Source organism: Artemia sp. Qi Xiang Cuo, chromosome 20 (genome assembly GCF_049724085.1).
Source record: "Artemia sp. Qi Xiang Cuo chromosome 20, ASM4972408v1, whole genome shotgun sequence".
NCBI classification, from domain to species: domain Eukaryota; kingdom Metazoa; phylum Arthropoda; class Branchiopoda; order Anostraca; family Artemiidae; genus Artemia; species Artemia sp. Qi Xiang Cuo.
Window position 1 is genome coordinate 14,977,474 of NC_142813.1, and position 17,683 is coordinate 14,995,156.

Below are 17,683 nucleotides of genomic sequence, written 5' to 3' on the forward strand. Positions count from 1 at the left end.
AATTAACGGCATTTGTGATTAAGGGGTCATTTTTAAAGAATTGGAACAAAATTCGAACTTTAGCTTAAAGAGCAAGGTGTTGGACTAGGGGGCGAACCCTCTAATATATGTATTAAACATATATGAATATGGAAGTTCTTTATGTAAGTTAATTAGTAAGTTACGTATATTTATTACTAATAAAAACATTCGTAAATAAAATTAAACAAGTTTCGAGAAAGCCATTTAACCAAATAAAAGTAAAATTAATATTCAAATTTTGTTTTAATTATTCATGTACGGTGAGCCAAAAACAAAACCTGCATTAATTCAAAAACGTTCAAAAATTAAATAAATTTTTTTTTTTTTTACTGAAAGTACGGAACGACGTTAAAGCTTAAAACGAACAAATTATTCCATGTATGAAAGGGGCTATCTCCTCCTAAACACCTCGATCTTTAAGATAAAGTTTTACTTTCTCGCAACTCTATTTTTTTTTAAAAAACGAACAGCTTTAGCGTAAAGATCGAGGCGCTGAGGAGGGAACATCCCCTTTCATGTACGGAACAATTTCTGTTCCTTTTAAGTTTTAACGTCGTTCCTTACTTTCAGTTAAAAAAAACTTCTTTTTTTTTATTTAATTACACAAAGGATTATATTTTATACGAAAAAAGAAGTACATAATCACTCAGCCTTCTTCTTCATCCACTATATGTAGCCTGCGGCAGGTAATAGTACTTGGTAGCCTGGGAGTTATGTTAGTTTTCAGCTACTATTTTTTTGCAAAAAAAGAGAGTAGCAAAAGAATAACCAACAAACAAAAGAAAACAAACAAGGTACCGGGTTTAAATTTCTAGGAGGGGGGGGGGTACGAACGCACTCCCTTCCCAAAATTTTTGTCCGCCTTAAAAAAAACAAACAAAAATGCATATAAAAAAGTTTTTGATGCGTTTTTTTAAGTTTTTTTTGTAAACATCCAACCCCCCCCCAAAAAAAAAAACTCCTCGATACGCCCTTGTATGTCACTATGAATAAGTTATCAAATTCAAACAATTCTGCAGAGTATGGTGTATGATAGTTTTTTTTTACAACGTACGAAAATAACAACGTTAAGAAGTCATTTATTGCTAGTTTAAATATCAAGACCTTTTACAAATCAAACTGGTAAATTCTGGGGAGACATTACGGAGACATTCCGCTGCCGAATTCTGCACGAGATAATTGAGTCGAGAAAATATTACCAAGCAGCAACAAGCACTACTCACTAGACTTCGAATGTGAATTATCTCGAATGGAATACTTTAAGGAAATCTCTTGTACCTTGCTAGGCAGTACTAAGGCATTTTTCCAACGCCTCTCTTGCGATTCAAGTCTGTGAGTGAGAAAATCCTGCTGCATTATGAAACACTTTTTTTTATCAGCCATTTTGGGAAACCAAAATTCGTGAAAAAGCAATTTGCCTGACACAATAAGCGAAAGTTTCAGATTGTCATACACATAATTCCTGTACTACTTGAAATTCTTCCATTTTTGATACTTTTCAATTTCTTCGTAAGATAGAGCTCCCAAATCGCCTCTGATCGGTTTGGCTGTTCGATTTTTTGTAGCATTTAAAAAAAATCACCTCTGATGTAGGTAAATTGGGAAGTAATCTCCATTAAGAGGCTACTACTACTCCTAACAACTCACCTCATCACCAAGCCGCCTGAGGCCAACACAGCTACACGCGCTCCTCCTCCATCACAATCTATTTGAAACCTCTCTCTTCACACACTCCATGGAAGTTCCCACTCCCTTTAAATTTTTCTTTATGACATCCTCCCACCACAACCGCGGAAGACCTGTTTTCCGTTTAGCCCTAGACGGTTGGCCGAAAATGACAATCTTTGGCAATCTGTCATCCTTCATCCACAGAACGTGCCATAGTCATCTCGACCTTTCTCTCATTATAGCCCTAGAAAGCGGGATCGAACCACACTTTTCGTACAGTCTACTGTTTGAAATACGGTAAGTCAGACGGGTATCCAGAACAATCAGTCGGCAATTTCTTCGGAAAACATCTAGCAGATCTTCATCCGCTTTTCGAGGCTTCCATGCTTCAGAACCATGTTTGACCACCGGCATCACTGTAGCTTCCAAAGCAATACAATAAGAGGTTGAAGAGCAAAGGAATTCGAATTAATTGACTTAGCATGTTTACATCATCAAAAATAACAATCTTCCTCCACTCGCATGGCTTTCAATTTAAACTGACTGCAAATTTTCACCGTCAAAATCAACCAGCTTTTATTTTTGATAGTCAAGTTTACCAGGGATTGTCGATCAAAAAATTTTGGTTTGACTGCAGAAAAGCTTTGCTGATGAAAGATCAATTCATAAAACGCACAAAAACGACTTATTGATAAGCAAATCTTGACTCAATATTTTTTCTTATACAGCAGAAAAAAGCCTTTAATCTTCCAGCTAGCCTAAAAGACGCCTAACCCTGTAAAAAAAAATGCCTGATCTTTACACCAACTTACAAGCCAAAATTATGCAAGGAATTCAGGCAAATTTCAATTTCCCGATACAGTGGACCAGAAACTTAATTGTAAGGCAATCATCAAAAAAATTTACACTTTAACTTTAATTTAAGTTTTAACAGCATTATAAGAGGATTATGAAATAGAAAAAAGAGAAAAATGTTACAAAAGATATTTTAGATTAGTGTCAAAGTGCGTTTTTGTATATGAAATTTAAGCGTTGGATGCCTATTACTAAGTCAGTACGGGACTGCGACATGATCAATCAGCCACGTTTACCCTCAGAACAAATGAGCAGGCTGGCGGTGAGAAATCCTGTCAAACTCAAATTTACGAAAGTTTTATATTTCTGAAAGGAAACAAGATGGGAATAGAAAAGTAGGGCTATTTTAGGTATACAGTCAGCAGTCATCCAGGAAATGTTTCAAAGCCACGTGAATTAGTCTTTTGTGAAACATATAAAACTTTGGCACGGGAGACGAGACAGGTGTGACATCCCCCTTTCTTAGGGCACTGCTGCCAACAAGGACGTATCCAGGATTTTGTTCTGGGGTGGAGAGGGGGGGGGCAAATACTTTATAAAACGCCTCAAAATTAGTTTATATGCATTTTTACGAGTTGGAAAAAAAATTTGAATTGAAGTTTCAATTGAATTGAATTTTTTGAATTTTAGAAGAATTAAATTGAATTGAAGTTATCAAGTATTTTACAATAGGTTGTATAGGTTGCATCAAGACGCTGGGTAACTGTAGGACAGAGTCTTTTGTGAAACATATAAAACTTTGGCACGGGAGACGAGACAGGTGTGACATCCCCCTTTCTTAGGGCACTGCTGCCAGCAAGGACGTATCCAGGATTTTGTTCTGGGGTGGAGGGGGGGGGGGCAAATACTTTATAAAACGCCTCAAAATTAGTTTATATGCATTTTTACGAGTTGGAAAAAAATTCAGATGGGGGAGGGCCTTGATACGGCCTTGGCTGTCAATATCCTGGCTATCTTTTGTTCTTATTTCTTTTAATATAAAATGTTAGTTTTTTCACGTTTTATTTCGAACTTATACTCCCTCTCCAAAAATTTTAGTTCTGTAATTCCTGTGATGAGCTAATAAATTATTCACTCAAGCAAATAAGAGAATGAACTTACTTCTTCGTAAGATATTTCCAAAAATTAAGGAAGGCGTATCATCATTAAAAGGTGGACATCCAAGAAGAAATTCATAAATGCAAACACCTAAAGACCACCAATCAACAGCAGGACCTGTAAATAAAATATTCATTATTATACATTACAGTAATTTCATATCAAATCCTCACTTTCATCGCTACTATCCAAACTCTTCAAAACTACAGTTACCCAGCATTTTGAAAAATTAGGTAATTTTTTTTTTATTTTAGCTGCTCTTAGGAAATCCTACATTATATAATTGGCAAGTGTCCATAACACCTAGCCAATCACACCTTTTTACAACAGGTAGCCAAGGCAAGTGTTCCTCTGTAGCAATTTTACGATAAGAAAACAATTAGTTTCCAATCATCACAAGAGCTTATACCCTGTTTCGTCTAACGACTGGGGGATTGGGCTGAAAATTTAAGGAAAAGATATTTGGGGTGAATGGGCTTACAATTTTGTGTTCGAGGAAGAAGACAGAATAATTTTTCTGCAATCCATATAAAAGAATATACACAACAGGTTTTCTTTATGACTATCGTCCGACTGACCCTTTGGGTAGTTTATAATATTCTGGCTTTGTCGACTCCCCCTCGCTTTTTAAAGGTGATATACAGTATGTGCAATGAATTCCCTAATAGATGGGAATTTGTTGACCATCTGATGGTCCCGGAAACCTGCTATACAATTGAAAATTTTTCGTTTCTATATGATTCTCATTTCTACATTCTATTTCTCATTTCATTTTTTCATTCTAATTCACATTCTAACAATTTCTACAGTAGCTGCATTATGGAAAGAATAATTCCACAAACCTTGCGATCAATTAAATATTTTAACTGCGCCGAGAACGAAACAGCTGTAACTGGGGTTGCCATTTGGTGTGAAATCCCTAAAAGGTATTGATAAAAGTTATCGAGTCGCTCCGATGTGTCTCCTCTACAGGTTTGGATTTTGTGTGTATGGGAGATTTTAACCAGGGTTGCACCCATGGTCAGTTCCTGAAGTGCTACAATTGCCCAAATTTGTGTGCTACACAGCGATTTTCGGAGCTACAGTCAAACATATTATTGTACGGACACGCGCATGGTCTGTTTACGTGAACTTATTGGTTTCTAGGTCAGTTTTTAACCTTTTTTAATGCCTGAGGAATAAAAATGTATCAATAAAAACGTAACTGATCAGAGCGCTGAATGGAAACATGCACGCGCATATCTCTTATTTAAATGTATTTAGATTATTGTCATCCATAAAAAATGTTCCGACGTTTATTTTGATGTGAGATACATCATGTAGTTGCATTGTATATGTCTATATTTTCAATTTGGTCATATAAGAGAAAAAGTGCTACAGTGCTAAACATAATGAAATAGTACTAATTTAGCACTTTCGTGTTACAGGTGGCAACCCTAATTTTCACTATAGCTTTTTAAATCTTCCAGGTGATAATTTTGATTTTTTTTAATTGTATGATTTCAAATCACCTTTACCCCTTAACTTGTGTTCCAACTCGTATATCAAGTCACTCTGCTACTCTCATTGATAATGTTTTCGTTGGTCCTACTTATTGAATCATAGTTGCACAGATGTGGTTGTGCAGCCTGGTTCAGTGACAAAGAGCATTATCAGTGACATTTTCATTGATGCTTTGATTTCTAATATATATATATGGTTTTTGTTTTAATTTTATTTTACTTTCAATTTTTTTTTAGTTTTGACTCAAAAAGAAAGTTCAACTATTTTAGAACATGCGATATCCTTTTCCAACTAATGTGTGATTCTTTTCTATTGGCGAAAGTAATTGTAAATGTAACGAAAAATAACGCAGTTTTCTATTTTTTTTCCCGGTACTAGAATTTCTCTTAGACAGGTAGTTCTAAAAATCCTCTGTGATTAAATTTTCAGTATTTTAGACAAGAACAAAATCAAACAATATTTTATAAAACTATTGCAAGAACACTTTCCTAAAACAGCAAAATTCTTTTTCTAAAAAATCATAAACAACCAAATCTTAAAAAAAATATTTACAGAAAAAGGGGCGCTGATAGAAGAATTCTGAGCCTCAATTTGAATTCAGCATAAACATCCTATCAGAATGCTTCTGTCAAAAATTCTATCAGAGTTCTATCATTCTATGTTTTGGGAGTTGAACCATACAAAACAACATTTTGTTCCCCAGTGATATATCTCGTTTTTATTATCTTGTAAGTCTTACAAGCATAATACAAAAAAAAGAAAAAAAAAACAAAAAAAACAACAACACATATTTGTCTTTATTTTCATAAGAGAAAGAAAGAATTCAATATAAGCAGATATAACAGATATTTCCATATATTATGTTTCTACTGTTCTTTTTTGTCAGCATCTTGTACTTATTCTGTGTTTATTTTTGCCATGAGAGTAATTTAGTTATGATTTCTTTTTGGCTAATTGCATTCTATCAGTCATTTAGCAGTCAGTTCTGAAATGCTATTTATAAAACTACATTTACAGAAACGCTATCAATATTACACAATAAAACCTCGCTTCCAATTTCCACAATTCGTAAATTTATCAATAACTCTTCCTACACTTATAAAAACATTACGGTGAATACGAAGAATGACTAGTCCGGCAAGTCTTTTCAGAGGGGCAGGAGAAACGCATAGAACCGAAGTAGCCATAACCATAGAGTTGGAAACTTTTGTCCGATGAGAAAGGCGTTCGGTTCCTGGTGTCACCGGTTATTTGGTTGTGGGACGGGGTCAGTGGTGTATCTCTGTAAACTCAGCCAGAGTCAACCAAGCTCGAAATAGGTACCTGGAGAAATCTAGGGAAAGCAATCAGGAAGGGTGTGCAACAGAACAGTATGGCTGGTCTCAAATCCATCTCCATCATTTTATTTCTTAGCCAAGTTTTCAATTTTCTCACGGGATAAAAACTTCCTTCAACAGACGTCACACTGAAAGGTAGAGCCATGAAGATGCCATGAGAGCCATGAAGATCTGCAAGAGCGCTAAAATATTTGTGAAAATATTCATCCTATTTTATTTCATTAGCATTAACCAAACTTGACTTTTTAGAAAGGCCCATATAATACATAAGTAACATACTTTTTTCTAAACTTTGTAGATGACCAAAACAGAAAAATAGATGTTCTTCTATTGCTAAGTATCTGCTTCGCCCGCCTCCGTGATACACTATTCACAAATACTAAGTAAATTTAAATTGGCGAACCTCGAAGTCCCAGATGCTAGCCTAGTCAAATTGCAAAACATAATCGCAAATTTCAGTGTCGCGAAAATGAATGGGTGTGAGTATTAAAGCTGTAATTTCTTTCCTCTATGATTTTTGTGTTGTTTGTCTGTTTTCTGTTAACAAAGTATTGAGTCGCTGTAAAAACGACCCAAGTCCAAGCTGTAGAATTTCGAAGACTTGGCCCGAGAATGATTTAAGACATGATTTGTAGTAAGAACGAGATAAGTTCTGATCCGGTACAACAATAAGCGACGTCTTGATCCAGTACAGAGCTAACAACACGTACAAAAAGTTAAAAAATACAAAAAAAAAAATATTATTTAAACTTCCAGGAACTCTTTTTTTTTTATAAAAATCTGTGTATTTACAACAACAAATTTAGGTTCATTTGTCTAATATGGAATAGTTTCTCGCTAATATGCTCTCCTTTTTGAATGCATTCCTTTCAAATGTATGAAAAATCAGCTAGCGAAAAATTAATTGAGTTGCCAATTCCAAAAAAATTGCTTCTACAAACAAATTGGATTGCTTTAAAATTACGAATTATGAATTAATATTATTAATAAAATATGAAAATTTAAATTATTAAATTAAACTAAATTAAATTGAACTCAATGAATGGAAAACATACATATTAATAGAAGTCCTATTTAAAAGTCAACTGTTCATCGTATCAGCATCGTAGTTGTTTCCCTAGTAGTTTCCTCAACAGTTTCCCCTGGGGTTTCAGGTATTGTACCCGTACTTGCATTGTAATCTCTCAAACGAAGCCACGAAGTTTTCCATATTGTTATTTCTCCGGTGAGGACAGATTCAGAAACTGATTGGGAAAGGAAACCGGTTACTGACCGGTATCGTGCTGACAAGTCATGAATCATACAACCAAACTATTGTTTGTTTGTTTCCATACAATTCACTGGCAAGAAAATACTGAGCTTAACAGTGTCCAGAGTGTCTACAGAAAAACGGCTTTCAAAGTCCGAAAGGACCGTGTCCAACTGAGGAATTAAAACTGACCACCTATAATATTCCTCGTATAAACTAAATGGTAAATCAATCCGATTCGTTTGGTTTGTCGCTATCCTGGGGACCGTTATTTCTAAACCTAGTTCGGTCCCCACTTCAACTATCTTGTCAAATACTTTTTTGAACTCACTTTCACTCTCCTTAAGTTTGACATCCAGTTGGGTAAGAAAGTCTTTAACATGCAAATTGCAAGGTTCAAGCTCTTTTTCCGAAATAATCTACTGAGCGGTAACATCAGTCAAGATATGTTACTAAGATTGGAAACGGGCACTATCAGATCGGAGGATGTGACAGCATTTAATAAGGATTTTGCTTTTCCTGCAGTTGTGCATTCTGCCCAACCGCTGATGGTCTCAAGAGCTTCCACGATTTTAGGGAGCTCTACCAGGAACTGCATTAGGAAATCGTGTCTTTCAATCCATCGCGTTTAAAACACGCCAGATAGCTATTCTTTCATTACTCTGGTTAAAACATAATTGCAGACGCACAAAAAAACAACTATTTCTTTTTTTTTTTTACTACGATGGAATTTTTATCACTCTGAGCAGAAGAAGTCTTTGACCCAGAAAGATTTAAAGCATGGTTCAAACATGGATAACGTAAGGCATTCTTTGTTGCCTTTTGAATTTCTTTTACAGATCCACAATGTTCAGAAACCATCATAGCACATCCATCAGTGCTTATACTTACACAACTTTACAACAGTCCAAGAAATCGAAGAAAATCCAACAAATCATTTCCAAGCGTTTCCCCTTTAATAATGGGTTCGAAGTTTCCAATACTGTACGAGTAGGTCTAAAAAACAAAAGAAATCCCCTCGTCTTGTGCAATTGCACAAAACGCAAGTAAAGGGCAATATTGGGCAAGACGCAAGTAAAAGGGCAAGATGCAAAAAAGGGCATATAAGTATAAGGCAAGACGAAAGTAGAAGGCAATATACTTGTACAAAATTGCACAAGTAAAGGGCAATACTTAGTTGTTATGTAAAACATACGTTGTTTCATCAACAACCACACCGTTAAACTTGGCAAAAATTAACTCATGCAAGAACTTCTTTAAGAATCTCTTTGGCACAACATTCAATGAATTCCTTCTACGTTGTTTTGTTTATATAAGTAGTATTTGCGCCTGAGCTTTCCAGATACTCCTTGGGAAGCTCAGTTTGAAAAGAACAAACGCAATAAAAAATAAATCCTTTCTCAGGAGCCCTTCAATGATTAGACATGTCGAAGTATGTCGAAGAGCGATACTTGGGATTTTTCAGATGAAAGTGTTTGTATTAATCTTGATAATAATTGCATCTGGGAATGCTTGGTAGTTATTTTTTTGCCAGTTATAAGATTACCAAGACCCATACATCTCTTGACCTTTTAATACTGATAGGGAGAATAAAGAACAACTGGTCACCAGAGTTTTTTTTATCTCTGGCTTTTTCCCTGGATACACGCGCATATATATATATATATATATATATATATATATATATATATATATATATATATATATATATATATATATATATATATATATAATATATATATATATATATATATATATATATATATATATATATATATATATATATATATATATATATATATATATATATATATATATATATATATATATATATATGTATGTATATATATATATATGTATATAATATGTATATATATATGTTTATTTCAGACCTGGTAAAGCCATAATAAGATTTGATACAAACAAGCCCAATAGATAGGCAGACACAAATAAATAAAAACTTCCTATTTTCGAGCCTTTAGACCCTTAAAGATAAAATTACCTATTGCCACTATATATCTAGGACAAAATGTCCCAATTCATCCTCCAAAATACCATATAGAAGACAAACCCGTAATCTATTTGGAAAATTAACATCCCTCCAATTTTTTAAAAGTAGTACACAACTAGCTTGCACCTGAATATAATTCCTAATATATTTAATTGGTAAATTTAACTTACCATAGAATTTTTCACAACAACACTCTTTAACATTTCTATAGAAAAATAAACTAGACGAAGGATTTGTTGCAACACCCCATTGTTGAATCTCTTCGTCGTCTAGCCTAGTCTTTGAAGTCAAAATACATAAAGAGCTAACTCACCATGACCTTGAGTTTTCAACAAAAGTTCTGGCGCTAGGTAATCCGGTGTACCCAGGATGCATCCATCGCTGTGTTGACTGCTGATTATTTCTTTTCTTTGCCTAAATGGTGTTCGCACGTTTGGAGAGTAGCCACGAGGCTCAGAAAAACAGGAACCATGCTATGAATACAAATTTGTAATTTATATTTTAAAACTAATTTTTTTTTCTTTTAGTAGCCAATTAATAACCAAAAGTAACCTTAAACTTAAATTTTAGTAACAGTTAATCTATGCCAGAGTTGCCTAATAAGAAAAAAATTACTCATCACAAATAATATGAAAGAAAAATTTTCTCGCTTTTTGACACTTGGTTTGAAAAAGGAGCGGAAAATACTTGGAAATGAATTCACGATAGCGTTTTTGTTAATAGTGACTGTAAGGACCATTTCTACAGACTAGAAGGTGTCAGGTAGGACGAACCCCGCAAATTATTATTACGTAATTTCATTTGATATTGCCGTTCTTTATATGACTAAACCAATTTTTGAAGCGCATATACAAATACCTACAGAGGGAGATTGATCAGTTTTCTCCTACTATGACTCCTCCAAAGGAAAAATGCTGCCAAAATGCCCTTGCCCGTACCCTGGAGGTTGACCTGGAGGGCTACTAATCATCAGTGAATTCTATTACAAACTTGCTTCAAGGTAATAGAATTTTCAGAACCTTTGACTATACATTTATTAAAATAAATAACCGAGTCAAACACCAAACGAGCAAAAATTAACATAAGTTGGGCGCAAAACCCCTATGCCTTCCCAAGGCCAGAACAAAATTTGCGCTTTACTGAAAAAATACAAATGAATGTGCATTGTCAGTTTAATATACATATACCGATATTTAGTAATCAAAGTGTTAAAATTATTTGATTTATTAAAGTTATAAAAGTAAAAACATTTATATTTTTTTCAGTAAAGTGCAAATTTTATTCAGGCCTTGAGAAGGCATAGGGGTTTTGCGCCCAACTTATGTTAATTTCTGCTCGTTTTGAGTTTGACTCGGTTATTTATTGTAGTTTCTGTTCCTTCTGGGCTTCATTTATTTATTGATGCTGGTTTGGGGTAGTTTCACACTTGGTAGTTTATTTGATTTAATTTTTGCTCATTTTTGTTTAAGGGATTTCATTAATTTTGTTTGTAAAACTTATTCCACGGAAAAATTTATTTTAATTAATTTCTGTTTGTTTTATATCGACACATTTTTTTAATAGAAAGAGAAAATAATCCTTTAAATCTTTTCGTTTATTTAAGACTTTATAGCTTGGCCTGCTATTTGTATGCTGGATGAAAATTTTCAGCAATTTTTAACAACATACACCCTTTTAAAAATCTGGACACAAATAGTACTGTTTAATTTAGTTTCATGCCTCCTCTAGTTGACCTGAAATGGAAAACTTGATACCATTCGCAAAAAAATCTTTTTACTTTCTTTGATAGCTTTGATACACTTACATTATTTTGATTTGGTTAAATTTTAAGAACAGAAGTAGCCTTGGAAGTTTGAACATAATACCCTCAGTCGTTCTTGGGATACTGCTGATATGCCTTATTGGGAATTGGCATTATGCCCTCCAATCACTTTCGACTATTAAAAAGGGCATCAGCCCTTTCTGTTTTCAATTGAATGAGCCCCTTTCGAAGTTCCCACGACAACTCCTTCAATACGAAGTGCCCTGGTCTAAACAATAACAACAAAAAAAAAAAATTACTAATCACTTTCAACTATTAAAAAGGGCTCTAGCCGTTTGAATTTCCAATCGAACGAGCTTTTTTTGAAGTTCCTACGACAACGACTTCTATAAAAACATTATATGCCCTCTGGGCATAACTAAAAATCCTTGCCCTGAGGGTTGTGGGGGAGTATCCTCCTCAAAAACATATTTTATATCTGGAAATCAACTATGTTGAACAAAAAGGCTATCTCAAAATTCTGATTGGATGTGTTTGGGGGAATGATGGGCGTGAAGGGGGGGGGGGCTAGTTGCCCTCTAATCACTTTCGACGATTAAAAAGGGCGCTAGCCCTTTGAATTTCCAATCGAATTAGTTTTTTTTTGAAGTTTATACGACAACGCCTATTATAAAAACCTTATATGCCCCCAGGGCATATAATCGACTTCAAATTACTTTCGACAATTGAAAAGGGCAATAGCCCTTATAATTTCCAATCCAATGAGCCTTTTTTCAAGCTTCTACGACAAAGATTTCAATAAAAACCTTATATAACCCCAGGGCATAACTTATAACCCTTGCCCTGAAGACAGTGGGGGGAGTGTCCTGCTCAAGTCTATAATTTCCTGAACATTAAACTGCATGGAACATAATGGCTATCTCAAAATCTTTATTGGATGGGTTTGGGGAAATGGTGGGCGTGGAAGGGGCGTTAATTGCTTTCCAATCCATTTCGGCTTATTAAAAAGGGCACTAGCCATTTCAATCTTCAATCCAACGAGCCCTTTTTGAAGTTTCTACGACCACGCGTTACATAAAAATGGGTATAATTTACAACCCTTGCCCTGAGGGCCGTTGGGGGGTTGTCATCCTCAAAGACCTAATTTCAACTACGCTGAACAAAATGGCTATCTCAAAATTTTTATTGGATATGTTTGGGGGAATGATGGGTCTGGGAGGGGGGGGGCTAGTTGCCCTCCAGTCACTTTCGACTATTAAAAAGGGCACTAGCCCTTTGAATTTCAAATCGAATGAGCTTTTTTTGAAGTTTCTACGACAACGCATTTTTTATAAACCTTATATGCCCCCAGTGCATGACTTAAACCCTTAGCCCTGAGGGTTGTGGGGGAGTATCCTCTTCAAAACATATTTCATATTTGCAAATCAACTACGCTGAACAAAATTGCTATCTCAAAATTTTGATTGGATGTGTTTGGGGGAATGATTGGCGTGGGGGGGGCTAGTTGCCCTCCAATCACTTTCAACTATTAAAAAGGGCACTAGTCCTTTGAATTTCCAGTCGAACGAGCTTTTATTGAAGTTTCTACGACAACGCCTTTTTTAAAAACTTTATATACCCCCAGGGCATAACTTAAAACCCTTGCACTGAGGGATATGGGGGAGTGTCCTCCTCAAAAACATATTTTCTATCTGGAAATCAACTACGCTGAACTAAATGGCTATCTCAAAATTTAGATTGGATGCGTTTGGGGGAATGAAGAGCGTGGGGGGGGGGGGGCTAGTTGCCCTTCAATAAATTTCGACTATTAAAAAGGGTACTAGCCCTTTGAATTTCCAATTGAATGAGCCTGTTTTGAAGTTTCTATGACAATGACTTCTATAAAAACCTTATATGCCCCCAGGGCATAACTTAAAACCCTTGCCCTGATGGTTGTGGGAGAGTGTCCTCCTCAAAAACATGTTTTCTATCTGGAGATCAACTACGCTGAACAAAATGGCTATCTCAAAATTTTGATTGGATATGTTTGGGGGAATGATGGCCGTGGGAGGGGGGCTAGTTGCCCTTTGAATTTCTAATCCAAGGAGCCTGTTTTGAAGTTTCTATGACAACGTTTTCTATAAAAACCTTATATGCCCCCAGGGCATAACTTAAAACCCTTGCCCTGAGGGTTGTGATGGAGTGTCCTCCTCAAAAACATATTTCATATCTGAAAATCAACTACGCTGAACAAAATGGCTATCTCAAAATTTTTCATTGGATGTGTTTGGGGGAATGATGGGCGTGGGGGGGGGGCTAGTTGCCCTCCAATCACTTACGACTATTAAAAAGGGCACTGGCCCTTTGAATCTCCAATCGAATGAGCCTTTTTTGAAGTTTCTACGACAGCGCTTTCTATAATAACCTTATATGCCCCCAGGGCATAACTTAAAACCCTTGCCCTGAGGGCTTTGGGGGAGTGTCCTCCTCAAAAACATATTTTATATCTGTAAATCAACTACGCTTAACAAAATGTCTATATCAAAATTTTGATTGGATTTATTTGGGGAAGTTATGGGCGTGGGGAGGGGGCTAATTGCCCTCTAATCACTTTCGACCATTAAAAACGGAACTAGCCCTTTGAATTTCCAATCTATTGAGCCGGTTTTGAAGTTTCTACGACAACACCTTCTATAAAAACCTTATATGCCCCCAGGGCAAAACTTAAAACCCCTGCCCTGAGGGTTGTGGGGGAGGGTCCTCCTGAAAAACATATTTTCTATCAGGAAATAAACTACGCTGAACAAAATGGCTATCTCAAAATTTTGATTGGATGTATTTAGGGGAATGATGGGAGTGGGGGGGGGGCTAGTTGCCCTCCAATCACTTTCGACTATTAAAAAGGGCACTAGCCCTTCGAATTTCCAATCGAATGAGCCTGTTTTGAAGTATCCACGACAACACCTTCTACAAAAACCTTATATGCCCCCAGGGCATAACTTAAAACCCTTGCCCTGAGGGTTGTGGGGGAGTGTCCTCCTCAAAAACATATTTTCTATCTGGAAATCAACTACGCTGAACAAAATGGATATCTCAAAATTTTAATTGGATATGTTTGGGGGAATGATGGGAGTGGGGGAGGCTAGTTGCCTTCCAATCACTGCCAACTATTAAAAAGGGCAGTATCCCTTTGAATTTCCAGTCGAATGATCTTATGTTGAAGTTTTTAAGACAACGCCTTGTTTGGAAACCTTATATCCTCCCTGAGGAGAACTTAAAACCCTTGCCCTGAGGGATGTGGGGGAGTGTCCTCCTCAAAAACATATTTTCTATCTGGAAATCAACTACGCTGAACAAAATGGCTATGAGAGGGGGGTTAGTTACCCTCAAGTCACTTTCGACTATTAAAAAGGGTACTAGTCCTTTGAATTTCAAATCGAATGAACCCTTTTTCAAGTTTCTACGACAGATTTCAATAAAAATCTTATATACCCCCAGGATATAACATATAATCCTTGCCCTGAGGGTTTTGGGGGAGTATACTCCTCAAAAATATGTTTTCTATATGGAAATAAACTACGCTACTTCTATCTGGAAATAAACAAAATGGCTATCTCAAAATTTTTATTGGATGTGTTTGGGGGACTAATGGGTGTGGGGAGGGGCTAGTTGCCCTCCAATCTTTCGACTATTAAAAAGGGAACTAGCCCTTTGAATTTCCAGTCGAAACAGCTTTTATTGAAGTTTCTACGACAACGCCTTCTTTAAAAATCTTATATACCCCCAGGGCATAACTTAAAACCCTTGCCCTGAGGGATGTGGGGAGTGTCCTCCTCAAAAACATATTTTCTATCTGGAAATCAACTACGCTGAACAAAATGGCTATCTCAAGTCTCAAAATTTTTATTGGATGTGTTTGGGGGAATGAAGGGCGTGGGGGGGGGGGGCTAGTTGCCCTCCAATACTAGCCCTATGAATTTCCAATCTAATGAGCCGTTTTGGAAGTTTCCGGGTATAAAGAACAAAAAACAACACATTGTGCCCACGTCGTTCTTTACTTAGGCAGTGCTAGCGCGCTGCCTATGAAAGATTATATTCCCTGTCGATTCCGCGCATTTAACCTTCTAAAGCGATCACCCCCTGAAGAGTGAAAGGCGCCCCAATGGTTTATGCTACTGCCGTATTTGACAGTTGAAAAAAGGTTGAAAGTGGGCACGAGACAAGATAGCTCATATACCAAGATAGCTCAATATATCCAATTTTGATTGGATATATTTGGGGGAGTTATGGGCGTGGGGAGGGGGCTAATTGCCCTCCAATCACATTCGACTATTAAAAAAGGCACTAGCCCATTGAATTTCTAATCGAATGAGCCTATTTTGAAGTTTCTAGGACAACGCCTTCTATAAAAACCTTATATGCCCCCAGGGCATAACTTAAAACCCTTGCCCTGAGGGTTGTGGGGGAGTGTCCTCCTCAGAAACATATTTTCTATCTGGAAATCAGCTACGCTGAACAAAATGGCTATCTCAAAAATTTTATTTGGATAAGTTTGGGGGAATTAGGGGAGTGGGCGGGCTAGTTGCCCTCCAATCACTTTCAACGATTAAAAAGGGCACTAGCCCTTTGAATTTCCAGTCGAATGAGCTTTTATTGAATTTTCTACGACAACGCCTTCTTTAAAAACCTTATATACCCCCAGGGCATAACTTAAATACCTTGCCCTGAGGGATGTGGGGGAGTGTCCTAATCAAAAACATATTTTCCATCTGGAAATCAACTACGCTGAACAAAATGGCTATCTCAAAATTTTGATTGTATGTTCTGGGAATTAAGGGCGTGGGGGGGCTAGTTGCCCTCCAATCACTTTCGACTATCAAAAAGGACACTATCCCTTTGAATTTCTAATCGAATGAGCCTGTTTTGAAGTTTCTACGACAACGCCTTCTATGTCCCCAGGGCATAACTTAAAACCCTTGCCCTGATGGTTGTGGGGGAGGGTCCTCCTCAAAAACATATTTTCTAAATGTAAATAAACTACGCCGAACAAAATGGCTATCTAAAAATTTTGTTTGTATGTGTTTGGAGGAATGAAGGGCGTGGCGGGGGGGGCTAGTTGCCCTCCAATCACTTTAGACTATTAAAAATGGTACTAGCCCTTTGAATTTCCAATCAAATGAGCCTGTTTTGAAGTTTCTACGACAACGCCTTCTATGTCCCCAGGGCATAACTTAAATCCCTTGCCCTGAGGGTTGTGGGGGAGTGTCCTCCTTAAAAACATATTTTCTATCTGAAAATCAACTACGCTGAACAAAATGGCTATCTCAAAATTTTGATTGAATGAGTTTGGGGGAATGATGGGCGTGGGGTGGGGCTAGCTGCCCTCCAATCACTTTCGACTACTAAAAAGGGTACTAGCCCTTTGAATCTCCAATCGAATGAGCCCTTTTGAAGTTTCCACGACAACGCTTTCAATAAAAACTTTATATGCCCCCAGGGCATAACTTACAGCCCTTTCACTGAGGGCTCTGAGGGGGTTATCATGCTAAAAGAAAAAATTTCCAGAACTTTCAACTACGTTGAACAAAATGGATATCTCAAAATTTTAATTCGATGTGTTTGGGAAAATGGTGGGCGTGAGAGGGGCGTTAGTCGCTATCCAATCACTTTCAAATATTAAAAAAATGCACTAGCCCTTTCAATTTCCAATTGAATGAGCCCTTTTGAAGTTTCTACGACAACGCGTTCAGTAAAAACTATGTATACCCCCAGGGCATAACTTAAAACCCTTGCCCTGAGGGTTGTGCGGGAGTGTCCTCGTCAAAAACATATTTTCTATCTGAATACCAACTACGCTGAATAAAATGGTTAACTCTAAATTTTGATTGGATGTATTTGGGGGACAGATGGGCTTGGGGGGGGGGGGCTAGCTGCCCCCCAATCCCTTTCGACTATTAAAAAGGGTACTAGGCCTTTGAATTTCCAATCGAATGAGCCCTTTTGAAGTTTCCACGACAACGCTTTCAATAAAAACTTTATATGCCCCCAGGGCATAACTTAAAGCCCTTGCACTCAGGGCTCTGAGGGGGGTTATCATCCTAAAAGAAAAAATTTCCAGAACTTTCAACTACGTTGAACAAAATGGATATCTCAAAATTTTAATTCGGATGTGTCTGGGAAAATGGTGGCCGTGAGAGGGG

The 17,683-nt window shown here is 36.7% G+C and overlaps 1 protein-coding gene across 2 annotated transcripts in view; it reads right to left on the bottom strand.

Moving 5' to 3' along the window:
* gwl (serine/threonine-protein kinase greatwall) overlaps nt 1-17,683 on the bottom strand; it is a 148,761-nt gene that overhangs the window by 23,310 nt on the left and 107,768 nt on the right. For both annotated transcript variants that reach the window (XM_089105734.1, XM_089105733.1), the window contains exons 12-13: nt 10,056-10,215; nt 3,646-3,759 (exon numbers count right to left, since the gene is read on the bottom strand). In XM_089105734.1, the coding sequence (XP_088961860.1) occupies nt 3,646-3,759; nt 10,056-10,215 (274 nt within the window). The remainder of the gene's footprint in view (nt 1-3,645; nt 3,760-10,055; nt 10,216-17,683) is intronic.